General features: G+C 41.2%; 1 protein-coding gene across 1 annotated transcript in view; it reads right to left on the bottom strand.

Moving 5' to 3' along the window:
* The window catches only part of GALNTL6 (polypeptide N-acetylgalactosaminyltransferase like 6), a 1,233,119-nt gene that overhangs the window by 26,466 nt on the left and 1,179,960 nt on the right, over window positions 1-26,693 (bottom strand). Inside the window, exon 10 of the mRNA XM_025874463.2 lies at window positions 25,401-25,622. Within this exon, the coding sequence (XP_025730248.1) occupies window positions 25,401-25,622 (222 nt within the window). The remainder of the gene's footprint in view (window positions 1-25,400; window positions 25,623-26,693) is intronic.

Here is a 26,693-nt window from a genome sequence, read left to right as displayed (position 1 = left end):
AGAGAGAGAGAGCGCGCGCACAGGTGCACGTGCACAAGCGGGGGGAGGGGCAAGCGGAGGGGGAGGGGAAGCCGGAGAAGCAGGCTCCCCGCAGAGCAGGGACCTCCCGATATGGAACTCGAGCCCAGGATCCTGGGATCATGACCGGAGCTGAAGGCAGACGCTTAACCGACTGAGCCATCCAGGCGCCCCTCAGTGGTTGTCTTTTAGATTACATGATTCCTGAACGATGTTTTAAATTTATATGCAATTTGTGGAGCAAAATCAGGGAATTAACTGTAATATGGCCTAGTGGGCAAGTCAGGGAATGTGAGATGGTTGAAGAGCGAGGCTGCAGCTGGGGGCTGCCGCAGAGGACTATGGGATAATATAAGGCGGGGAGCAGCCTCGTTCCTGACTTCCGCAAACTGACGATTTCTTTCTTCAGGGAGTTCCTAACTTGGGATTTGTTATCTTCTTGCTCCAGAGCATCTTCTACCTTTTCCGCCTTAGCTGGGAGAGAGATCCAGTATGAAGCAGGTGATGGAAGTTGTGCGTGAGAGAAAAGAACGAATCACTGAGCCCCGTGTGATTCTGTGCAGGATGCGGGGACCATGTCCCGGTTTGCCTGGATGATCCCGGGCTACACCCGTGGTCATGGTGTAGCATTTCTCCTGGATGATCAATTCAGTGGCACCCTAGAGTATTAGCAAAATAGGAAAGATGGTACTATGGGTGCAATGCTGTGCTGGATGAAGATTCTCTACGGAAAGTCTGAACTCTGACAAGTTGCAGAATGGGAAAAAAGTGACCGATAATTCTTTCCACTTATCATATTAATACTGACATAAGGAACGGAGTAGTTAGGGGTGGGCCAAGAGTGGACTAGGAAAAGTATCAACAACAGAAATAGCAACAGAAAGAGTTTAGGCCATGGCCACGTGTCCCTTCTCAAGTCGGCCTGCCGGAGGATTTCACCAATTCTGCTGACATTGGAACAACGCCCTGTAATAGAGATGGATGTTGTTTATGGTTTGTTACTTAGAAGTCAACGTTTAGCTAAGCTCAGCTATCTCAATCCTTTTTATGCCTTTATATAGTTCTGGATTATAATAATCCCTTTAGGTATTGTTAAGAATGGAAACAAGAACAGGATGTACTCAGGTGATAATTTTAGTCAAGGCTCTTTTGCCAAGAATGAGCAGATAAGGATAAGGAGTCTGTCCAGAGCAGGATGGCTGAAGCAGGCCTATTCCTACCGGGATGGGGGCAAGAGGTAGAGAGAAGGTTGTAATGAAATATACTGAGTGTTATGAAAGGAATAAATGATGCCGGAGTGAGACTGTGGTGGAAGGAGTGATTTCTCATTTCACTTACTGTCGGAGTAGAGGTTGGTATAATGTCATTCGGGAGGGAGCCAATGGGTTAATCCGTTTCCTTATTCAGGGAACTTGACCACAGTGGTGGTTCATCACCCACTATTGGACCTCTACCTTCAGGGTCTCTGTCCCCAGTGCCAGGGGAATGGGAAATAATGTAGGACACAGGGCAACAGTTTTTTTTTTTTTAAAGATTGTATTTATTTATTAGACAGAGAGAGACACAGCGAGAGAGGGAACACAAGCAGGGGGAGTGGGAGAAGCAGGCTTCCTGCCGAGCAGGGAGCCTGATACGGGGCTCGATCCCAGGACCCTGGGATCATGACCTGAGCTGAAGGCAGACGCTTAACGACTGAGCCACCCAGGTGCTCCAGGGCAAAGTTCTTAACCTAGTTTGGTCTACAGACCTCTCTGAGAATCCGAAGAAAGCTATGGACACTTTTACAAAAATAAACTAATCAAGGAAGCTATAAGTGGATACACACCAGCACTTTTGTGTTCATCTTCCTGGAATCTACAGACGCCATGTTTGAACCCTGAATTAGGGAAAATGCTTTCCACCCACTCCTTGAAAACTACTTATATCCTTCCTCCTAGTAGTGTGGGAAATCCCAAAAGCCAGGGAATGAACTCAGCAGCTGTCAAAGTGCATTGGATTCACTCTCACTTCTCTTCACTTTTCTCGGCCTTCCTGAAACAAGTACCAGGGAGGAATTGTAGTGTGGGATCCCGGGAGCCAAGCTTCAAATCAGCCTTTTGTAAAATCAATTCCTTGGTGTGTGATTGAGTTTCTTTGGTGAACTAGAAACACCCAGAAGGTCAAAAGTTTGCTTTTTCTGTCACTGACTTGAGCCTGGCACGCTCTGCAAAGCTCCCCTTTGATCGCCTTATCTGAACCCAGGGTATCTGTTTTCTAAAGCTGTCTCTAACCTGGGGGCTGCCTGACAGAACTCTGGGCAGGACTCGCTTTCCATTGTTGGACCGTGTAACTCAGGGACTCGCTCTTCTTAGAGAACCAGTATCAGTGTGTGCCAAAGACACCTTCAGGGCACTATTGTTCCCTCTACTTGAGTCCGGGGGCTCGGAACCACATTTAGGAAAACAGTGGCTGCGGATGGTTTGTGGCCACTTGGCCACCAAGGGAGAAGTGTGCCCTTCTCTGTCAGCTGGCATGGTGCTCACTCAACTGAAGGGGCTCTGTTTGCTCTTGGAAAAGGAGGACATCGGGAAGAAAAGAATATACACAAGCCAGGGACGCCGAGTGGCAAATCTGCCCAATCTGCCTGTGGATACTCACCAAAGCCCATCAGAGAGCCTCGTTTTGGTTTCTAAATGCTATGAGCTTGAAGGGCTCTGGCAGGGCTGGAGGAGATCATTTTCTAAACTCCTGAATTTTCTAAATTCTCACTCAAATGGCATCTGCGTAGACAATGGGATAAACTTGCTTTGGAAGCCAACTTCCAAGTTGCAGGGGCATAATTGTCTACATCTGTGTAAATTCCAGCTCGTAGTTGTGCCAGAGAAGAAAATGTTATAGAATATAGGGTAAGGTAGGCACCTGGATTCAGGCCTGCTACCAGGCCATCCTCACTTGCTTCTCTCTTTCCTTTCATTTCATCCTCACCTCTTTGGCACATACTCCTGTCTTCTCCTCTTGCTCACAAACACAACTGATGGTTGCCAGAGGGGAGAGGGGAGAGGGGTCTGGGGTTGGGCAAAAAGGGTGAAGAGGAGTGGGAGCTCCAGGCTTCCAGTTTGGGAATGAATAAATCGTGGGAATAAAAGACACAGCATAAGGGATATAGTCAATGATACTGTAACAGCGATGTAATGGGACAGACAGCTGTACTCCTCGTGAACATAGCGAATATATAAACTTGTCAGATCACTGTGTTGTACACCTGAAACTAATGTAACATTGTGTGTCAACTATACTCAAGAAAAATAAAATAAAATGAAAGAAAATAAATAAACAGGCGAATAAAGTTCTAACAGAGCAAATTCTGTTGATTTATTTGAATAAAGGTAAAAAAATGGAGGTTAGCAAATTTAGAAATGATTTATGCTTTTTCAACATGGGCTTTGTGTCTGGCTGAAAGTAAAGCAGTTCACACACATGCACACACCCAAATCTAGGACAGAGAACACTGAATAAATCTATGACAGACTAGATACTATTCATGCTTTATTCCTTTGATGTCCAGCTTCAGGGCTTGACATCATTAAAATTGTGTCAAGAAATCCTGGGAGACACCGAACAGGATTAGGAAGTTAGGTAGTGCTTGACTAGGAATGGGTGGGAAGCTGGAAAAAAATGAGGGAAAAGGGAATCATTACGTATGAAAGGATTACAGAGATAATCTCCTTTTCGACAAGGCAGAGAGTAAAGAATGTCTTAGATATACAAGAGAAGTCAGTCTCAGCGTGAATGTTTTTTGCCCCCTCCCCAACACAGGAAGTTTTTAAAAAGAGGTCCCAGAGAAGGGGAATGTGGTATAAATGTCAGTTGGCTAGTAGTTGTGGGATTGCTAATTCTGTTGGTTGTTAAAGAGAGACTAGGCTCAGTTGAGCAAATGAGAGAGCATGGTTTGCTAATTTCCCCCTTATCAGATCTTTTAGGTAAGAAGTAGTGGGTTCATGATTCATTCAACAAATTTTATCAAGTACCTTCTATCCCAGGCACTTTACCACATACTGCGTACACAGTGAAAAATAATAGAGAATCACTTCCGGGGGTGGGGTGGGGTAGGTGAAATAGGCAAAGAGGTTCAAAAGGTACAAACTTCCAGTTATAAAATAAGTAAGTCCTGGGAATGTAATGCACAGCATGGTGACTATAGTTAATAATACTGTGCTGTATATTTGAAAGTTGCTAAGAAAGTAGATCTTAGGGGCGCCTGGGCGGCTCTGTCGTTAAGCTTCTGCCTTCGGCTCAAGTCATGATCCCAGGGTCCTGGGATCCAGCCCTGCATTGGGCTCCCTGCTCCGCGGGAAGCCTGCTTCTCCCTCTCCCGCCCCTCCTGCTTGTGTTCCCTCTCTCGCTGTGTCTCTCTGTGTCAAATAAATAAATAAAATCTTAAAAAAAAAAAAAAGAACGTAGATCTTAAAAGTTCTCATAAGGAAAAAATTGTAACAATGTATGGTGATGGATGTTAGCTAGATTTACTGTGGCGATCATTTCATAATATATACAAATATCCAAATCATTATGTTGTACAGCTGAAATTAACATAATGTTTTATGTCAATTATATCTCAACAAAAAACATTTGATAAAAATAAATTTGAATTTAACAACCACCACAACAACAAAACCGGTCTCCTTTGTGCAGTTTGAGGTCTAGTGAGGACATCAGAGAGCACCTGAGCTGAGGAAAGGCTTGAGGCTCCCACTATTTCTGGCTGTGAATTTTTAACATGACAAAAGTAATCAAGATACTCCTCTTTCATGGACCGTGGTTGGTTTTAGAATGCAAATTCGTGTGCGGAGCTAGAAAGAAAGAAAGTGGTAGGGTGCTATGGAGAGAGAACTGAGTGGAGACTGAGCAGGTCTCAGATATATCTATCTATCTATATATATATACACACACACATATATATATATACAGATATATATATATATACATATATATACATCTCTGAAATAAGTCAGACAGAGAAAGACACATACTGTATGCTCTCACTTTTGTATGTAATCTTAAAAAACTTAACTCATAAGAATAGAGAATAGAATGGTGGTTGCCAGGGGCTGGGCTGTAGGAGAAATAGGAAATGTTGATCAAAAGGCACAAACCTCCATCTAGAGGAGGAGAGGGGGGAGGGGCAAAAGGAGGAGGGAAAGAGTCCTAACTGAGCAGGCTCCACACTACCGGGGGTGGGGCTTGATCCGAGGACCCGGAATCATGATCTGAGCCAAAATCAAGAGTCAGATGCTCAACCAACTGAGCCAGCCACCCAGGCACCCCTGGAAGCTTCTCTTTCAAGAAACTTGACAGTAAGGGGAAAGGTAGATATAGGGAAAAAATAGAATTAAAAAAAAAAACAACATTTTGGGGGTGGGGAGACTTGAGAATAGAATTACATATAAACCCTGCCCTAATTCATTTGAAACTCAAAAAAATTTTTGAAGTGTTTTTAGAAATTAAAAATATAAATATAAATAGAAAACACTAGAAGTACTTTCATTATCCTTGTAGGACCTTTTACTTTTTAAGGTTCGGTCTCATGGCTATCACGCCATTTTTGCTTGAACGGACCCATTCCATTTCTATTCTAATTGCTCTATGCTCATGGCATACAATGACTGTTGGCAGAGACCAACTATTGCCTTTCCTTGAAATTATGCCCACAGAGATTTTCTTCCTAGCTTATGTACATTTTCCTCTTCTGAATTTACCATAAATGTAATTGCTTTGGCATCTTTTTCTTGCCCTGGGACTTACTAGAACTACTCATTTCAGAAGCCTGGCTTATGTTATGCAAGGAAAAGCTGAGCCTATGGCAGAAATATTAGCATAGAGCGTTCAGATTTGTATGTGTTCTGCTCTAAATAGTCTTTTTCTAAAAAGAAGTACTGTGAGTATTGTTTGTGAAACATATCCAGCGTCAGAATAGAACTTTTAGGCTAAGTGTTATTTGCCAAAAAACAATTTGATTTTCACAAACAGATACAGGGGAAGATTTGAATAAATAAGCCACTTTTTATTGGGCTTAAGATAAGCAACTCTTGCCTAATAGAAGGAAAAAAAATTACAGTACCTACTTCATACTCAACTGAGTGCTTTCACAACCATTATTTTGCTTCTTAATCTGTACCACCACCATGCTGTGCATTCATACACATTTGCAGCTGAGGCTCTGGGGTAGTAGGGGATTTGTCTAAGATTACACCTTCCACTTATTGGAAGGCAGGGTTCGTACCCATGACTCTTATCCGTGATTTTTATCCTGTATTGTAGTAATGATTATACTTAATTCACCAGAACAGTGCAATTTGGGGTGTTAAATCCATGGCAAATGCTTTACTGAGCTTGAAGGAATATATGAAGATTAAAGAAGGTTATGAATCCTTAGGTTTAGAAAAGAAGTGATCCTAGTCCACAATTGGGTTGGAGTCTAGATCTAGATAGAGGGTCTGATCTAGATAGAGAGGCTAAAGCAGGGTTAGAAATAAAAATACTCAGGAAGCTTTGGTAAAGCCCTTGGCCAAACCAGTGGATGAAGAAGTGACACTCAAGTCATTGAGGTCCACAACTAAAGGGAAATAGGTGGTTCCCCATGGTGACTGGACTCCAGGGAGGCTGCAGTGGTACAAGAGAGGGAACCGCGGGAGATTAGGAGAGGAAATCATTTCCTGACCTTCGAATGAGACTGTAGATGTTGAATCTAGAATTCCAGAATTCTAGAATTCGAAAATTCCATTTCCTGAAAAGCCAGAAAATGGCAGAATAGTGAGGACTTTGTTCTCACTTATACAGTTGGCTGGAAAATACCTCCTTTTGTGTCCAGCAGCCAGTTCTATCTTTTGTTAAGCAGAGAATATGGAAAATTTTGTTCTTTTGAACACAAAAACATGTAAGTTTGAAGGCTTAGAAACTGATTTTTTTTAGTCTGGATTTCTTTCCTTAAGTTCTGATGTTGGAATTTCATAAAGTCAAGGAAAGAAATAGTTTAGCATATACCCTCTCCTGGGTACACTGTTCGATGAGGGAATGACCAATAACTGGTTTGGCTGAGCAAAGATTTTTGAAAGCTCAGGTGATAATTATTCATGTTTTGGTATGAATTATTCACACATGTGTAATGAGATAAAGAACATATTGCATGTCAGAGACATGAAAGAAGACATTATTTTTTTTATTAAGATTTTATTTATTTATTTGAGAGAGAGAGAGAACGAGAGATAGAAAGCACGAGAGGGAAGAGGGTCAGAGGGAGAAGCAGACTCCCTGCTGAGCAGGAAGCCCGATGTGGGACTCGATCCCGGGACTCCAGGATCATGACCTGAGCCGAAGGCAGTCGCTTAACCAACTGAGCCACCCAGGAGCCCCGAAAGAAGACATTTTAAAAAATTTGTAAGGATGGGCGCCTGGGTGGCTCAGTCGGTTAAGCGTCTGCCTTCGACTTCGACTCAAGTCATGATCCCAGGGTCCTGGGATGGAGACCCGCATCGGGCTCCCTGCTCAGCAGGGGAGTCTGCTTCTCCCTCTCCCTCTGCCCCTGCTCCTGTGCTCTCTGTCTCAAATAAATAAATAAATAAATAAATAAATAAATAAATAAATAAATCTTTAAAAATAAGTTGTAAGGAGTAATTTAGGAGATGAACAGATTTACGTGGGTCCTCCTTTTCTCCCTACAATTTACAAGACCCAGGTGAGTAAATTAAAGGTGGACAATAGGAGGGAAAATAAGATCCAAAGGAAAATCTTACAGTGAGAGTTCGAGAATGTCTACAGGAAAACTTGTCAAAGGGATATCTGAAAATTAGGAAAGGCATTTTAAGTCAGGAGTTAATATGGGCTTTCCTGGGTTCTGTGGAGGGAAGGACTCTCCAGGAGGAGCTTCTCCCTCACTGCTAATAACACTAATTGCACCTGCGTCAGGAGATTTAAAGGCAGGAAATACTGCTTTGAAGGCAAATGCAAACCACAGGAGGAACTGGCTTGGGGGCCGTGAAGGCGGCGTGGCCCCATTTCAGCCCCAGATTGTGGGAAGAAACCCCAGAATGGCCTGGAGCCAGAAATGGTTAGTCCTCAGAGCTCCTCTACCGTCACTCAGAAAATGACACAGAGCCATCTTCTCTGACTAAGCCCCACTGGGCTGGGCAAGCACCTCATCTTTTAACTAACATCTTGACATTTAATGTTCCTTTTATTATTTTTTTTTCTGGAGTGCCATTTTATGAATACAAACACTTCTCCCAATGGTCAGATTCATCTATGAATTGCCAATAAATCTAAGATCTGCTCCAGTTCCAGTGTAATCGTGAAAAGCCACTTTCAGGGTTATCCCAAAGCCAAGGGCATTAAAAATAAAGCAACTTCTTAGTACTTGGAAAACGACTCACACAACACAGTGTCTAGATCAGATAATTCTTCCTTCAAATTCAGGTCAGATTGTTGAAATGTGGACAGGTTTAAAAGCTTGTCTAATATAGAGATGTTAAGCTCTTGTGTAAGATTTAGAACCATTAGTTAATGAAGATCTGTAATCAAAATTATGGGTTGATTCTGAGAAGGATGTGACCCTTTGACCCTGGACAGGATTGCAGCAAAATCCCTGAGACACATGATAATCTATGGGCTTTTAAAGTTCTCTGGAGAAGTAGATTCTCTTGAACTCATTCTTGAGTTTAACAGCCATCCCTCTAAGGAAGGTCAGCAAATTGTCCTAAGTTTCAAGTAAGATAATTCAGGGTCTGAGTTTTCTATTGTAAATTTCCTCACTGTTAAACAGTCAGCCTATTAAAAGAGTGGACTTGGGTCTTTAAGGGAAAAAAAGTGTGGAAATGTCAAATTGCATTTGGGATACTAAACTATAATGTAATATTTATAAAATATCTCATGGTATAATTACTTCCCTGCAATGTTCCTCTGTGGACTTTATATTGTGAAGCCATATCTTTTCCATTTTGTAGAAGACACAACTGAGTGAGTAGTTGTAAAAATACTTCCACTCTCTTTCTTACCTCCTGCTGCAAAATCAAACAAATAGGGAACCAGAATAGTGAGATTTGAAGGCCTACCCTTAAAATTCTGAGTCATACTGATGAGCATTCCATCACTATGTCCTGTAGTAAGTTTCATGCGAAACTATTTAATTGACTACTGATTAATATTTCCTATAAAAAAAGCAAATGTACTCCCTTCAAACCAGTGACACCAGATATTTCACCCTGGGGCACCACCTTATGTAACAGGTAGTGTAATGATCTCAAAATACTTGGATCTTCTAGCCACCTTCTGAACAATAACCTTACATCTACTTTTAATCTAAGCATTTTATATAATGTCCCTCCTCTCAAATTAACCATCAATGCAGTTAATCAGATTCAACGAGTGGATAGTTCTGAGAATGAAACAGGTTGAGGTTTGATAAGATTGTGATGTGAATGGTGGGTGTTCAAAGCTAAGAGTTATCCTTTCTCTGGGAGAGAGTGAGACTGTATTTCTCCCTGAAAATAGAGCAGAACAAAAACCACAACAAAACAATGCAGAACAAGGCAACTGAGTTCTCAGAGAAACTTAACATCAGTCTAGCTCTAGTCTAGTGAGTGTGGCTACATGAACAACCTAAAGAGCCAGTCCAGGCAGTTTCAAGAGAAAGTCAGGTAAGCCCCATATCGTGTAGGGGCCTTTGGGAGGCCAGTGGAGGCTGGCTTCTGGTCTCTGGCAGGGGCCTGCAGTGTTACCCCAAACCTATGAAGCTCTGTTGGGGAGAGGCTATGCCTCCTTCGTTTCTGTAACCCCAACACCTGGCATAGTTTTTGGTGTATAATGTATTCATCAGCTGGGGTTGCTGTAGCAAAATACCACAGACTGGGGGGCTTCAACAACAGAAATTTATTTCTCAGTTCTAGAAGCTGGAAGTCCAAGATCAAGGTGTTGGCAGGGTTGGTTTCTTCTGAGTCCTCTCAGGCTTCAAGGCTTGAAGATGGCTGCCTTCTTGCTATGTCTTCATATGGCCTTTTTCTGTATGTGTAGGCACTCCTGGTGTCTCTTCTTCTTATAAGAACACCAGTCCCATTGGGTTAGGGCCCCATGCTTATGACCTCACTTAACCTTGATTACCTCCTCTATGTCCAAATATAGTTATATTGCTGAAGGGTTAGGGCTTCAACATAGGAATTTGGGGGGGGGGGCACAATTCAGTCTTTAACAGATAGTACTTACTCAATAACCTCTTTTTAAATAAAGAAGGCAGTTAACTACTTTTCTTGCTAGTTTCTCTGCTGATGAATACGAAGGGTCACAATGACAGCTATTTAATATTATTCTTGCAATTGATCTTAGAGTTTTGTGAAGAGACTTTTCCAAGGATTGTATTTTTCAGATGATTTAGAAGGAATTTATTGCTAGTAGTTTTTGTTGGATATCTTTCATATCCACTTCCTGTACTACATACATGCTAGGCCTAGTGAGGAGATTGCTAGAATCTCAAAGCCACTTGCTTGCATTCATCTCTCAAATCCTTACCAAAATCCCGACTCATCTCTTTCTATTCCTGGAATTAGGTCATGGGCAAAGTGCCAGCAATGACTTTTTTGAGCCATAGGTGGTCCTCCAGCTGAATGCGGTACTTGCCTCGTTTATATTTTGAGCCTAGTTTTAATCTTTTCATTCAAGGCTGTCAGTGTCATTTTATTAAGTGGAATTAAACTTTTTTTTTGGAGTCATAGTCTCTCCTTGAGAATCTGATGAAAGTTATGGACTTTCCAGAAAAATGTACTTGATATACAGACACAAGTTTGACATACAAAGTATCCTTGCTTTATACATCTGGTGGCCTGTAAAGTCTGTTTCACATGCTTATCACATAAATAGATTTCTTTCCACCTCCAACAAAGAGACACACGAAAGTTTAGAATTCGCTTTTTAGAGTGTATGTGAGTTACTTTCCCTGTACCCATGAGCATTAGTAGACAAGCAAATGACTGTAGTTTTTGCTTAAAAAAAAAACAAACCCACAACTGAGAGATATCTCATGCACAAAACAATTATTCTCAATCATTCTCTTGTATGATTGAGGTATGTGTTGTCTCCTGCATCCATATGTAATAAAAATCAGGGTTTCAATGACTCTAATAATAGTAGCTAACCTTTTATTGAGAGCTTGCTGTCTTAGACCCTATGCAATGTGCTTTCTATAGATTATTTCTTTTCATCATCACAACAACTAGATGAGGTAGGTACTATTATTACTTCTATTTTGCAATGAGGAAAACAAAAGATATGAGTTTCCTGTAGCTGCTATGACAAATAACCACACTCCTGGTAACTTACAACAGTGGAAATGTATTCTCTCCCAGTTGTGGAGGCCAGAAGTCCAAAATCAAGCTGCTGGCTGGCCTGCGTTCCTTCCGGAGGCTCTAGGGAAGATTTTGTTCTTGCTTCTTCCAGCTTCTGGTAGAGGCTGGCATTCCTTGGCTTGTGGTTACTCACTCCATTGTCTGCCACTGTTCTCACATGGCCTTCTCCTCTATGTGTTGCTTCTCTGTGTGTCTGTTATAAGGACACTTGTCATTGGATTTAAGGTCCACCTAGATAGTTCAGGATGATCTCATCTTAAGATCCTTAACTTAATTTCACTGCAAAGACTTTTTCCAAAAAAAAATCACATTCATAGGCTCTGGGAATTAAAATGGGGCATATCTTTTTGTGGGCCATCACTCAGTTTGCTACACAAGGAACTGATATGTTACAATAAGTCAGTGGTAGACCTAGGATTCCAACTCTTATGTTAGGGCTTCAAGAAAGCCCCACAATTACTAGCTGTAGACTTCAATGTCTCCTTTTGCCCTCCTCTCAGTCAGAGTTGCAATGAGACCATGGTCTGACTGGCCACTGGCTGAGAGGTAAGGGCTCAGTTCAGGAGAAGTCTCAGTTCTCGTAGAACTATGAAACTGACTTACATAAAGAAACAGAGGTGAGGCTAGGACCATAGAGCCAAATATCACATCAGGAGCATAGTATTGATCTCAAGTTTCCTTCTCTGCATTCTGGGGTGAGATACCCCATGGAGATGGTGCACAGAGATGGAACAGAAGAAAGAGGGCTCAGGGGAGCCTGAGAAGCCTACTAAGCTGTAGCTGCGCAGAAGGGCAATGCTCTTGTGGAAATATTTGGCCAAAATGTTATGCATGCTGAAAGAAATTTAAAAAGACATAAATAAATGGAAAGCTCTCCCATGTTCATAGATTGGAAAACAATATTGTTAGGATATCAATATTAACTAATATGACCTACAGATTCTGCAATTCCTATCAACATCTCATTGATGTATTTTGCAAAAATAAAAAAAATCAATCCTTAAATTAACATGAAGTCTCAAGAGGCCTTAAGTAGTCGACACAATCTTGAAAAAGAAGAACAAAATTAGAAGACTTACACTTCCTAATTTTAAAACTTACTATAATGCTACAATAAACAAAACAGTTGGTATTGGGCTATAGACCGGTGAAATAGAATGAAGAGCCCAGGAATAATGCTACAATAAACAAAACAGTTGGTATTGGGATATAGACTGGTGGAATAGAATGAAGAGCCCAGGAAAAAACACCACTGTATATGGCTAAATGATTCCTCACAAAGGTGCAAGATCATTCAGTGGGGGAAAGGAGTCTTCAACAAATGGTTTTGGGAAAACTGGATAACCGCATGCAAAAAAATGAAGTTAGACCTTACCTTAACCATTTACAAAAATTAACTCAAAATAGATCTGAGACCTCAGTGTAAAAGCTGAAACAATACAAGTCTTAGAAGAAACCATAGAAAAGCTTCTCAGCTTTGGATTTTGCAATGATTCTTGGATATGACACCAAAAGTGAAGGTAACAATAGAAAAAAATAGATAAATTAGACCTCATCAAAACTAAAAACTTGAGTGTATCAGAAGACACTATTAACAGAGTATAAAGATGCATAATGGGAGAAAGTATTTGCAAATCATCTATCTCATAAGGGATTAATACACAGACTACATAGAGAATTCCTAAAAGCCAACAACAAAAAAGCAAACAATCCAATTCAAAAATGGGTCAAAGACCTGAATTATCTCCAAAGAAGATACACAATGACCCGTAGCACATGGAATGATGTTCACCATCACTAATTGTTTAGGGAAATGCAAATCGAAACCACATTGAGATAACCCTTCACACCCATTAGAATTATTATAAACAAAACAGAGCCAAACCAGAAAACAGCAAGTCTTGGTAAAGGTGTGGAATAAATTAGAATACTTGTGCATTGCTGGTGGGAATATAAAATGGTACAACTGCTATAGAAAACAGTTGGCTCCTCAAAAAATTAAAACATAGGATTACCATATGCTCTAGCAATTCCACTTTTGAGAATATACACAAAATAATTGACAGCAAAGATTTGAGTAGATATTTATACACCCATGTTCATAGCAATATTATTCACAATAGCCAAAATGTGGAAACAACCTAAGTGTCCATTAACAGATAAATGGATAAATAAAATGTGATATATACATACAGTGGAATATTATTCAGCCTTAAAAGGGATGAAAATCTGACACAGGCTACTGCATAGATGAACCTTGAGGACATTAGGCTAAGTGAAATAAGCCAGCTCTTAAAGGACAAACATCGTATGATTCTACATATATGAGGCACCTAAAACAGTCAAATCCATAGAGACAGGAAGTAGAATAGAGGTTACTTGGGGCTGTGGGGAGAGGGGAATGGGGAGTTCCTTAATGGGAACTGAGTTTCAGGTGGGATAATGAAAAAGTTCTGAAAAGGGGTGGTGGTGATGGTTACACAACAATGTGAATGTACCCAATGCCACTAAATTGTACACTTAAAAATGGTTAAAAAGGCAAATGTATATTTTACTATAATAAAAAAATGCAGTGCTTATTTGAAGCTGATTGGAGCAGTTTGCTGTAAATCCATAAGAGAGAGGAAGCCAAGCTGTGGGAGAGTGGCAAGTAATATAAGGAGGACCTATTTTCTTGCTTTGGGGTGGGTGTTAGAAAACACTTGTGCTCAAGAGGCCTCCGAGTGTATACAATTTTCTCAGTGTATTTGAGAATTGTTGTATCTCACCCCAGTGAGGTATTTGACACCAATTTTACACATAAGGGAAAAGTTACAAATATATATAAGCATATATATGATTTTTAAATATTATATATATATATATATATATATATATATATATAATTATCTGTTCCTCTGTGATGGTGCATAATTGTCTTAGGAGAGAGAACTGTCTGGAAATTCCCCCAAAGGACTGGGATTATTTCCAGTTACAGGGAAGACACTAAGACCAGCTGTAGATAGTTGCAAGTGGTAAGCATTTTTATTTTTATTTCACCCTCTCTAATCCTGCTTTATCTGAGATTAACTCCCTTCCAACCCATACTATCATCCTTAGAAATTAACCAAGATTGTTTTCTTAACCTGCCCCTCAAGGAGTCATAGCTAAGCTTTCCAGCTGCGTCACCAGTGTTCTGTAACCAAGCAGGGCAGCTCAAAGGGTTTTTAAAATGAGAGAGTATTTAATAAGCTGGAAGAGGCAAATCTGCTTTTAAATTCGCAAGCAATTTTATAATTCATTTGGGGGAGGTAGAGATAGAAGAAAGAAAGGAGTACTTGAAAGATAGGATCCCTTTGCCTTCCTCTGCTTACTGTAACTGGGTATAGGCAACATACATAAGAACTTGAACTCTTCATCACCCCCCTCCCTGACCAAACTGCTCACTCAGAATGTCATGATTGAGTATGACACTATTGAAAAAAAAATCTTTTTTTCATATTCATTTTCCTTGTTTTATTTAATTTTTATCTTCTATGCAAAACATTTTCTGGAAAATCGAATCTCTTAGAGAAGGCAAGAACAATTTTCTTCTGGAAAGAATATTTGATCCCTTTCACTTTGTCATGAAAGGGAATTAAATGTAGTTTCTCTTTTTGATATGGAGTACTTTATTTCTTTATTTTTTAAAGATTTATTTATTTACTTTAGAGAGAGAGAGAGAGAGAGAATGCTCACCCAAGCAGGGTTAGGGGCATAAAGAGAGGGAGAGAGAATCCTCAAGCAGACTCCCCACTGAGAAAGGAGCCCCATGCCGGGCTCCATCCCATGACCCTGAAATCATGACCTGAGCCTAAATCAAGAGTCAGCCAACTAACCGACTGAGACTCCCAGGTGCCCCTTGATATGAAGTATTTTAAATTCTAATTATCAATAACTATAGCAGACACAGAATTATGTCTTTGGGTAATTCTGCCTTCATCTGGCTTTGAGATGTCCGGAGCCAGTTAACAACAACAACAACAACTCCATTTACTCTTAGCTGTTGATTTAAATGTGCAAGTTACTGCTGGTACTCCTACCACCACTCTTAGGACCCTGCTGTACGAACAGGTGACTTCTGTTGGTTACTTGCCATGTGCCAGACATTAAGGTAAGAGCTTTACATGAATCATGACAGGGAATCCTCAACAAACTCTATAATGTAGGGACTATCACTCTCATTCTACTACTGAGCAAACAGAGATTAAAAAACTTTCCTGATTCTGACATATCCAGTAAATATTGGAGCTGGGATTTGAACAGAGGTGTCTGGGAATTCAGAAGAACTAAGGACATGTGCTAACCTATAAGGCACTGAGAACAACCATCATTTCCTATTTGACCTTGTGCTTGCCTCAACATTGCCCATCAGGCCTTTGTGCAGCAGAATGAGCTCAGCTTGAGTCTGTGGAATTGAGTACTTTATTCATTTTCTTAAATTTTAATTTGGATGTCGTTGCAATGTGGCATCTTATATTCTCCTTTTTATGCACTTACATCAGGTAGCCTATTAATATAAGGGGAGGAACTGTAGATTTCCTCTTTTTGGGAGATGCACAGGCTAGTCCCTGGGAGTATAGAAGAACACCATGGCCTGCCGTGTTATGGTTGTGGAGACATGGGCTTGTCATCAGAAGTCGTTGTGCCATGGAAGAGGCTTTCAAGAACTCTAGGATTTTGTAGGTATGTTGTGAGTGAGGTGTCTCTTCTTCAAAATAATGAAAGCAGCTTGCTCTTATTATAGCTCCTTAGTCCCTAAGCCACATGAGAACAAAAACTATGTCTCATGTACTCACCGTTCATCTTTTGTGACAAGTACAGTGCCTGGTCCATTAATATTTGCTGAATGAGAAAAGGTGAATAAGAATGAATAGTTGACAGGTCAGATGACAGCTATGTAAAGTCACCAGAAGGAGACAGGTTGGGCAGCAAAACTCTACAATGACCCACTCCATGGAGCAGCATAAAAAAAAAAAAAGATGTGTTGAATAGAAGGGGTTGTCAGTAATGGAAGGACAGAAAGGGCGACTAAGAAATGAGTGTGGGACATGCCATCCAAATGCTGCCCAGAGTAACCACCTACGTATGGGTAAAATTCCCAGTCTCAATGGTGGGCTTGTCCTTAGGATGGAGCTGAAGGTGGAAGTTCGTAGCCAACAGACTTCAAGTGTTATTCTTTCTGGCAAACCAAGCCCTCTGGCATCCCGGATGCCCTTAAATAGTCTCTTTGTCTTTGTTGTGATTGCATGTTCATCAAACAAATTTCTGACTCCCACATAGTCTGCTTACCTGGAGAGAATGTGCTGACAATATGGATTTTACATTTTTCTGTTCCCCTGGACAGTGATTTATCATGCAGAGTCAATAGAGGGATTCTCAATGAACACTGGGCGCATGCATAGCATTCTGAGGCCCAAAGTACTGGTTTTATTCACCGGTGGATTTCTGAGCTTTGTGACAGTGGTAGTTTTCATGGACAATTAATAGTGGACATCCTGGTATTGTTCTCAGCCCCTGTGCATTTTGGCTGGAGGGAGTCAGTCTCTGGGGATCTGATCATTGTGAGCACCAAAAAAGAGTCAGTTTCTGGATCTTCAAAGAGTGGTGTCAGTTTCATTCACCCAGGCCTTTCCTCAGGCTGGTGCCTCTTAAACCTTTCCACACAGACCAGGCTGATAATGAGAGAATGTGTATCTGGGAGGTCAACAATCTTGGGTTAAAGTACGTTTTCTTGAAGTACTCTGTTTTTAAAAAATGTTGTATATTGTACATTCTACTCTGTAACACACCCATTTCATTTCATTGTTATCTTCCTATTAACCTTTAAGTAAAGACGACGCTCTTGGGAAGATAGGCAGGAGTTTCCCCTTGGCTCCCGGTGCTCCTGGGCTCAGGCTGAGCACTCCCTCAGGGCATGCTTTGTACATTTGAGAAGCTCTGCCTTAGACACCTGCTTAACATTTGCAGTTCTGTGGCTTCTGTGTCTTAAGACTTTTAAGTTCTATCATCCTTGGCTATTTTACTTCCTCTAAATAGGATTATTTCTTTATGCCAGGAATTGAACTAATTTTTTTTTAACCCAGATTGCTACATAGCAATTTTGGCTGTGGTAACTAGCATCTCTTATGACCGTGGTTTAATGGTGTCTCTTTTCCATTCTCTTTTTAAAAAAAATACCAGTGTGGACTCTATTGCTATCCAGTTAAATGAATAATTGGACTATATGTTTCCTGTACATTTGGAGAATTAAACCAATTTGAGTAAGCATTTTGAAAACATAAACCATTCTATAAATTTTACTAATCATAGTACGATTTCAACAGTTCATTTTATTTTGCTGTTGAGAAAGAAGAAAGCTCTCTAGACAATTAACAAGGGCTTTAACCTTTAGAAATGAGAGAGAGAAAGCAGAGAGAAAAAGAGAGAGAGAGAGAGAGAGGTATTCTGGCAGACAAAATGGTGCCATCTGCTCATATTTTATACAGCATTTTGTCTCATGTTATTCCACACTGGCTCTAAGAAAGAGCTAATAAATATTCTAAGTATAAAATTTGAGTAAAATATTATATTATTGAGGCATTATGCCATTCAAAACATGATAGGCTATGAGGATGTGTTTCTAAATAATGATTTTAGCTCTAGGGTACAAGTAAAATAAAAATGCTGTTTTTTATTTTTACATTTTACATATTTTTATGTAATAGCTATACCTACAACATCACCAAAATGCATGCTTCTGCTCTCTCTTTCCCTGTTGTTATGTTCCCACATACCTTCCAAAGCAACGCGTTCGAAAATACTCTTTATGATGAAGATTTCTATGCACCCGATTCTTGAAAATCATCGGCATTTTGCCATGCTTGTTCATCTATTCACTTCCCAATAGACTTTTTTTTTGCTGGATAATTTTAAAGAAAATCCCACACATCCTGTCATTTCACCCCTAAGTACTTTAGTAAGCTTCTCCAGGAGAAAGAGAGAGAGAGAGAGAGAAACGGAGGAAAAAAAAAAAAAAAGCAAGGGAACTAGAGAGAGAACTGGGGAGGGAGAGGAAGAGAGCGCGGGGGGAGAGAAAGAGAATTTTCTCACATATCCACAAATGAACACAAATTACTTAGTAGCTAATACCTAGCCCTGCAAACCTGTAGGCAATTCTGGCAAAAAAGCATAGGCAAAAGCCTGGGTATGTGTAATTAGTTCTGGATGACTTGGGTCTAAAACAAGACTGGAAAAAACTGACTTGTCCTTCCCGTTTTAGGGATTGAGTTGGAAAGTTAAGCTCCTTCTGAAATTACCTTTTTATGTTAGTCTCTCTCCCTAACAGGCCTAAAGAATAGGCCATCTTACCCAGAAATTGATCAACAAATATGCATCATGGGCAAGAGAGGCTCAACAGAAAAAGTTACGCACATCACAGCGAAAAGGGAAAAAATCTGAGGTGAGAGGTGGTTTAGCCAAATATTACGGGGTTGTTGATTAGACAAAAACAGATTTTGGAAATCTAAGCTGGTCAATTCCTGAATCTCAAAATTAACAGGACGAAGGATAACTCAAGTAGATCAAAAAATGTAAAGAGATAATTGTGAAAAAAAAACGTGGAGAAAGTATTTGGCTACGGAGGCAGGAGGAAAGCACAGGAGCACTTATCTTGCGACTACCCAAACAAAGATAGGTTGCTCACAAAATCTAAGACTGACTGATGCCATTTCGGCTACTAAAAATATTGTGAATGTAAGGAACTACTTACCTTTAAGCAGTGTGGTACTTCTCAGAGTTTGGGACAGGGCCAGCCAAGATCTACTGCTAACATTACATTGTCAGGACACTTGGGAGAATATTGGCTCTTGTTCTTAACTACTGCCTGTCTGCAAATGAAAAAAACCAAATTCCGAGCTCCAGAATGCATTCTGGCATCAGTCTGGATCACTTAGTTGACCTCCAGTATTTTCCCACTTTTATTCCAAGACCCCAAGAATCTTCCCCATTTTTTGCGGTGCTCATTCTTGCTCCCCACCGGCCTGTGGATGGTCATTGGATTTTTAAGGCAAGCTGAGACCTGTTGCTCCTGCAGAGACCACTCTTAGCTCTAAGCCAGCTGTGCACTTGGTTAAAGAATGGGTGGGTTGGAGGTCTGCCTTTGCCCATGACTGGAGAGATGATATTGAATTTTTTCTAGTTATGCCAATTCCTGAGGCCTGGATTGGAAATCCTGCTATGATAACTCAGTGAGCCTCAAATTCTATTAATTTGATGTCGCTCTTGGAATTAGAAAAGTACCAATCGTCATTGGAAATTAACTAAGATGAATTAATGATTGCCTAACATACACTTAAAGTTTCGTTTACTCCTGTCATGTGAGCCCCAAACGGTATATATTTATGTGTGTAAAACATATATCAATATGAATACATATATTTTAAGGAAGAAAAAAATAGAAAAGACAACGTTTTGCTTGGTATAGTTGTATGAGAAGAAAAAAATCTGTTAGCTCTGAAATACCTCTGATTCCATTAGACTTGGGCCAAATTGCCACTGCTGAGATGCTAAGATGTCCAATTTTTTTTTTCTCTTCAAAGATTTTAATTACTGATTTGTCAGAGAGAGAGAGAAAGAGTGCGCACAAGCAGGCGGAGAAGCAGGTTCCCCGCTGAGAAGGACCTCGATGTGGGACTCGATCCCAGAACCCCGGGATCATGACCTGAGCCGAAGGCAGCCACTTAACCAGCTGAGCCACCCAGGTGCCCCGCTAAGATGTCCAATTTACTCAGCAGGGAATATGGAACTAAAATCCATTTTATCATGAGACACTTTAAGTTTGCCTTCAACTGCCTCCACTGTTGAGAACTCAGAAAACACACAGTAAAATCTGAGAGGATAATGCAATTCTTTATGTGTTCTTACATTTTTCTCAACCTTGTTGTTGAGCTCCAGAGAGATGAATTAGCATAGTGTACCGGCATTGCCTCTGCCTGGGAAAATAAATGACAGATCAAGTCAACTCTAATACACTCAGAGAATGACAGATCATCTCTGAATGACTGCTTAATTTAATCTGGTTTAGACAGATAGTAGTTGAATGGCAGGGCCAGTTGCCAAGGGAATGGTGGGACAATCTCTCTTTGCAGCTTTCCCAGTTGCAAGACTGGGTTGCTGGGGGGAGGGTGGGGGGGTTGGGGGGGAGGGGGAAACGGCCACAGCTCTCCAAAGGGGAGGCGAGATAGCCTCCCTCATTGTGCATCAAGTGCTGGCTTTGACCTCTGCATTATACAGCGGCAGCATTTACGCAGAATTGGTTTGAAAGAGACACCTTCACATCCTCAGATGGTCTTTCAGATAACACACTGCCTAGGACCAAACTTCCTTTCCTGTAAGCTGATAGGGGGAAATCCAAAAAGCCAGTACACCATGAGAACATTAGAAGAAAGAGGAAGAAAGCAAGTTAAAAGAAGTCAAGTGCAGCTGAAGCAGAGGAAGAGAACTGGAATTACCGAGGGCGCCCGTCTGTATGAAGGTTCTACAATTCCTGGTGACATTATCTTGAGGAAGGAATTTAAATAGCAGCCGAAGGAGTTCGGCGCTGAGATGAACTTTTTAAAATAAAGATTTAAAAAAAGTTTTGCACCACTGCAGGAAGACAGACGGATGCGCCAAGATTGGCACATTGAGGACAGAAAGCAGACACATCTCAAAAGAATCTCTGGCGCTGGTCGGGAAAGACACATTTGTCTATTTTATATCTTTTATTCTCTCTTACACATGATGTTTGGGATTCTGCAGAACTCTTCTTTATGGACTCTAAAGGAATAGTATAAATGTCTTTAGCAAATTCATGAATTCGAAGGAGGGGAAGGGGTAAGAAGGAGAAAAATAATAGGAAATTCAGCTTCTTTCATTTAGTATCTCGACACAGAAAAAAGGCACTCCATATGTGCCTGGTTTAAGAATAGTTTTCCACTTTAAACTTGTTCTTACCCTATCCAACACAGCAGCGTGGAAAAGCACATTGCTTCTACTTGAATCACACAAAGGGATGTTTGACTCAGTATATGGCTCAAAATCCTATTTCTTTCCCCTGGGCCCCATGCCACCCACTGTTCCCCATCCATTCTACCCACTACCAGAGGTTGATCCACCCAGTACCCACCACCTGCAGGATGCAGTGACTTTTTCTCTGGAAAGCACTTCTCTATCAGATGTGACTATAATCTCTTCTTGCCTTTAAGTAGGAAGCTGGCAGGGAGAGTTTGGAAATTGCCAGAACAGAGGATTCTCACTTTTGGATTTTTCCTTTCTTCTTTGGACTGAATACTGAATTCAGAATACTGAATATCTTGCTTGACTATCATGTGGACCATAGACCTGAGAGTCCATCATGATTGGTTACCTAAGATTCCCACCTCAAACTCTTCCTGGCCAAGCTTTCCAAAGTGGCAGATGATGTATGGCCAATAAGGGAGGGCATGGAGACTCTTCCCCTGTGTGGTGGAGCGGAGTAAGAGCTTAGTGTGCTCTGTGGAGGCTCAGGGCAGAGCAGTGAGTGACAAGGGGAACAACAGGGAGCCCAAATCTTCCATTCATTCATCATTCATTCCTTCAGTGAATATATATGGCACATGTACTATATGCCAAACACTTTTTTAGCTGCTGAAGAGCATTAGTAACTCCACAATTCAACAAAATCTCTGTGTCATGACTCTTTCTTTCTAGTGTGGGACACAGGTGAGAAACATGATAAATAAATGCATTATATAACTGTAATGTAGTGAAAATAAGCTGAAGGGAGGGAGGGCAGAAGCAGAGAGATGAGTTAGGAGACAAATGCAATAATCCAGCTGAACTTGTCAGGGAAATGAGTAGCAGTTTATAGGCTCTTTATGGCCTGTAACTTACCCTTTACAAGGTGGGTTCTAACGACCAGGGCCAAAAATTGCCTAAGCACTTCCTTGTTTACCCAAAATCAGGCTGGTACAGAACAGCAGGTGGGAACCGTCCCAAGTACAAGTGCATAAAACAGCCAGTTACCCTGCTTTTGGCACAGATCTCCCATAAAAGATTCTTGTGTTTATGTTGCTGGAGGTTTGTGGTTCTTTTCTAGAACCGCTTTCAAAGAGCCACACAGGCTGCATTTCCCTTTTCACTGTCTTACAAAAACAGCAATTGACCTTTTACGTTTATTTAGGAGCTTTGCCCATTGTAACAATTAATTTAAAGCTTATAGGAAATTAAACAACCCTCTCATATACTGGATTGGATCCTGGAACAGAAAAGGGACATGAGTGAAAAAAACTGGTGAAATCTGGATAAAATCTGTAGTTTAGTTAATAGTATCGTACTGATGTTAATTACTTAGTTTAAACGCACTGTGGTTAATGTGGCAAACATTCAGAGGTTAACACTGGAAGAACTGGGGTGAAGACTGTGAACTTTGGGTACCACCTTGGCAACTCTTCTGCAAATTTAAAATTATTCCAAAATAAAAAAAAATATTTTAAAAAAAGGCCCCTCGAAGGGAAAAGAAAAACATAAGAGTGATCACTTCAAAAGAGCTATTTTCAGAGGTAAAATGATCCATAGATATATTCTGCACATTTAGCCATTTTTATCCACTGTTAAGAAGTAGGTTGCTATTACCTCATAGATAGTTAGAAATAGTTCTCTTTTTCATGATTTCCTTTAGATCAAGCTGCATTTCAACACTTCTCTTTCCTCTTGCATTAAATGTACAGGCACTATTTCTACTCTCAAGGATCTACTCTGCTTAGAAAATAGGTATTTTTCAAAACTATTTACCAGTCCAAACCCTTGTCACTTGTTGGTTTCCTTTCTTTTTGCCTTCCTCCAATCTTCCAGGTTTTTATTCTTTCTGTGGACCACACCTTCACTGAACAAATGCAACTGAATGCAACTAGCCCTTGAACTGTAGCCCCATTTTCTTTTTTCCCAAAACCTAAATATGACCTTTTTTTGTTTGATGTGCTGAAGCTTTGGGGAAAGAAGTTTGCCATCATGTTAAAAAAAAAAAAATCTGATCTTCTCAATGTCTCATCATGTAGACCAGAAATGATGAATGCAAATGTTCCCATGGGCCAGGCAAGCCACGTAAATGTGTAAGGCAGTCAAAGGTAATGAATAACAACCTTCTGATGTAGCCTCCCTGGCCTTCAGATGATTATTCTGATTTTTCTGGGGGAAGTCGTGTCTTTTTTAGAACATCAGTGGAAGAAGCTTTGAGTCTGTTTCCAAGCCAGGAGCTTTATAAATACAGGTTATGGTTTAGTCAGGTTCGAAGGGAAAATGTGACCTGTTGCAGCTGGAAGTAGTAACCACGGAGGAACCAAAATATATGTTTCCACAGAAAATGGAGGAAAGCTTGATGAGATTTTAACTGGCTACAGATCACGCAGTGATGCTGTGAGGTCTTTGAGAATATTTCTGAATCACTAAGGCAGGACTGCATTTAAATTACTATAGGTGGTAGATATAACCTGAACCAAAAACACCTTACAAAGCCACTCTCCTGCTTATTGAGCAATAAATTCCTGTGTCCTACCATACGTTAGACTAAGAAAACTCTTCTTGGGGTCTACTTTACCTTTCCATCGCTAGAAATGAAGTCCATGGTAGATAGCTAAAACGAATAGGAGCAGACGAATATGACTAATATTCCAGGGAGGCTTTAATGAAATGTTCAAGATGCAAAGTATCAGATCAGATCCCTAACTGGCTTGAGCAGCCAGTATTAGGACCACGAGCACATTCAAAAACATTCGGCAATGGAACATGCAGTGATGTTCTTGACCTTGACTCTCTCCTTCATTCTTTGGGTATCCCAGGCACAGGTAGAGAATGATATCTTTTTGGGCCCTCTCGGCACAACAAGCAGTGTACACGAAACATTTTCCAGGGGATGCTGGGACTGCCCACCCAAGAAGGCTGCTCACTCTGGGCCACCCCCACCACGCCCTGGGGCAACCTGTATTCAGAGCTCTGCCAAGCCACAGACCAGACAGCGACCAGGCTAATGCATGTTCTCCCCCACACAACAAGACCAAGGATAATGATGAAAAGGCTCCCTCACAAAGCGCTATAGTCACCCCCTGGCTTCTGAAAACCTTGAGAATGAGGACAGCGCTAGCATCCCGCCCAGCTTGCAATTTCCCCCTCATAGCCTCCTGCTAAAAGCAGATTCAATTGCTAGGATAAATCCACCCTATCCAATTTTAGTCCTTGCTTTAGCATATGCTTTTCTATGAGGAGAAGGCTATAGTAACGGGATTGAACGGAATTACACCCAGCACAATAGTCCTTTCTATGCCAAAAGATAGATATTTTAAATTTGGAAACTGGAGCTATTCAGTTCTTTCCGTTTTACATCACGAAGTGAAATCAAAAAGAAGCATTCTGAGGTGGAAAGGTTAGTGCTTAAGCAACCGATGTGGCTCCTGTGTGTGCCACAGCTATGGGTATTTATGGAAATGCTTTTCTTCGTGATTCTGCATAGCACCTCCGGCTAAGAAAATAGTCAAGCCGCTTCATCACCTCATCCTTGCATACACCAATAGCAATAAGGCTATGCATGGAGGACGCGGAGGGATTCTTATCTCGGAAATCAGGTCACACTTATTGACATGGTAGCATGACAGCTATTTGCATTCTCTGCAAGCTCTTATAGCAATGTCACTAATCTCAAATAAAAATATTTTCCAGGTGTATTAAAAAAAATCCATTTGGGGAGTCAATAGCGGCCAAGGGTTCTGGGTGGGACTCTCAAGGCTGAGGGCTGAATGCTTCTCCCTGGCAATTTCTAAAAAATCAACAGTTGGACATTGATTTATCGGAGATGATTTAAGCTAATCTTACTTAGCTGTAGGGCAGAGGAGCTGAGGTTTGCGGTAGGGCAGAGGAGCCGAGGTTTCGGCAGTCCCTCCCGCCACCCGAGCCCGGGAGAGAAGGACACGCTGAGGTAAGCGCAGGTTCCATGCAGCATCTCCTCACCTCCCCCCAGGCAGCCGGTGGGGGCTCCACCGGAGGGTAGTACTTAGGCACATCCCAGGCCACTGCCGCCATGAACCATTTGAAGTCCTTGCACTTGAGCTGTTTGCGCAGCTCCTTCTGGGCGGAGATGTCCCCGGTGGAGAGGTGCCTGTATTCTGGGCGCCGCTGGTAAATGTACTCGGCGAATTCATCCATCCAGGTCTCAGCCACCCGCTTCAGGTTCTGTGCAGCAGAAAAGAATGCCATTTATTGACCTAGGCACTCAAAGGGTGATTTTCGTTGCACTAGATCTGGAAAAATACCAGAAGTTTGACAACCGCAGGCCGCTCTGGTTGGCGGCTTTTTAATAAATGGGAGTTGTCGTGACTACAAGGGGGTGCGATATGGTTCGTCTGAGGCCCTGCACACATTTCTGCTTCTGGCATAGGGTTCAACTGCCAGTTTGACAATTTATTAGATTCAGTAAAACTTCAGCTTACGATTACATCAACTTTCTCATCCCTCCTGTTATTTCATGATTATAAATTATTTTTCACGCAGAACTAAAGGAGTTGAAACTGGAGATAATGAAGTCCTCCCTAGGCATCAAATTGCTTAAACCATTTCAAGGAAAAGTTAGGATCTTGGAAAGAGTGAGGACAAACAAGCTGTTACTCTTCTCTCCCAATTACAGAGACAACCCAGCATTACTAAGTTCAAGACCTTGTGCTCAGATGATATTTTCTATGTACAATTCTGCTAAGCAGAATTCAGTAATTTATTCCACAATGAAGCATAATGAAGCTAAGGGAAGTACCAGCTAGCGGGTCTTCTCTGCAGATGTTTCCATGGGTGAAGGAAGCGGGAGGCTTCCCTTCCATCAGGTAGGGAACTACGCATGCTCCTTAGGGGCGGGAGACCGTGTGGGCCCTAGGGAGGAAGCTCCGCCCTTTCATCAATTTTGAGATTGAGCAAATAACTCATCCACTCCAGGCCTCAGATTCCTCACCTGAGAAGGTACAGATAGTAATATGTACCTACATCATGGGAGTGGTTGTAGGATTGAGTGAGGTAACACCTATAAAGTGGTTGGGCTTGTACTCAGCACACACTAGGTATTAGGGATATTATTATTAGCAGAAAGTAATTGGAGGTCCAGTGTTGGGCTTGGCCACAGATGAACTGAATTGTTCCCATCGTCTTTAGCTGAGATGAGATGTGCTCTGACACCCCATTCAGGCATATATATATATAAATATATTTAAAGATTTTATTTGTTTAACAGAGAGAGAATGAGAGAGAGCACAAGCAGGT

The sequence above is a fragment of the Callorhinus ursinus genome, unplaced genomic scaffold, assembly GCF_003265705.2.
Source record: "Callorhinus ursinus isolate GAN/ISIS: 27379988/994484 unplaced genomic scaffold, GSC_fseal_2.0 scaffold4, whole genome shotgun sequence".
Taxonomy (NCBI): domain Eukaryota; kingdom Metazoa; phylum Chordata; class Mammalia; order Carnivora; family Otariidae; genus Callorhinus; species Callorhinus ursinus.
The sequence above is the reverse complement of the archived record's forward strand: the minus strand, read 5'-3'. Positions and strand labels throughout refer to the sequence as shown.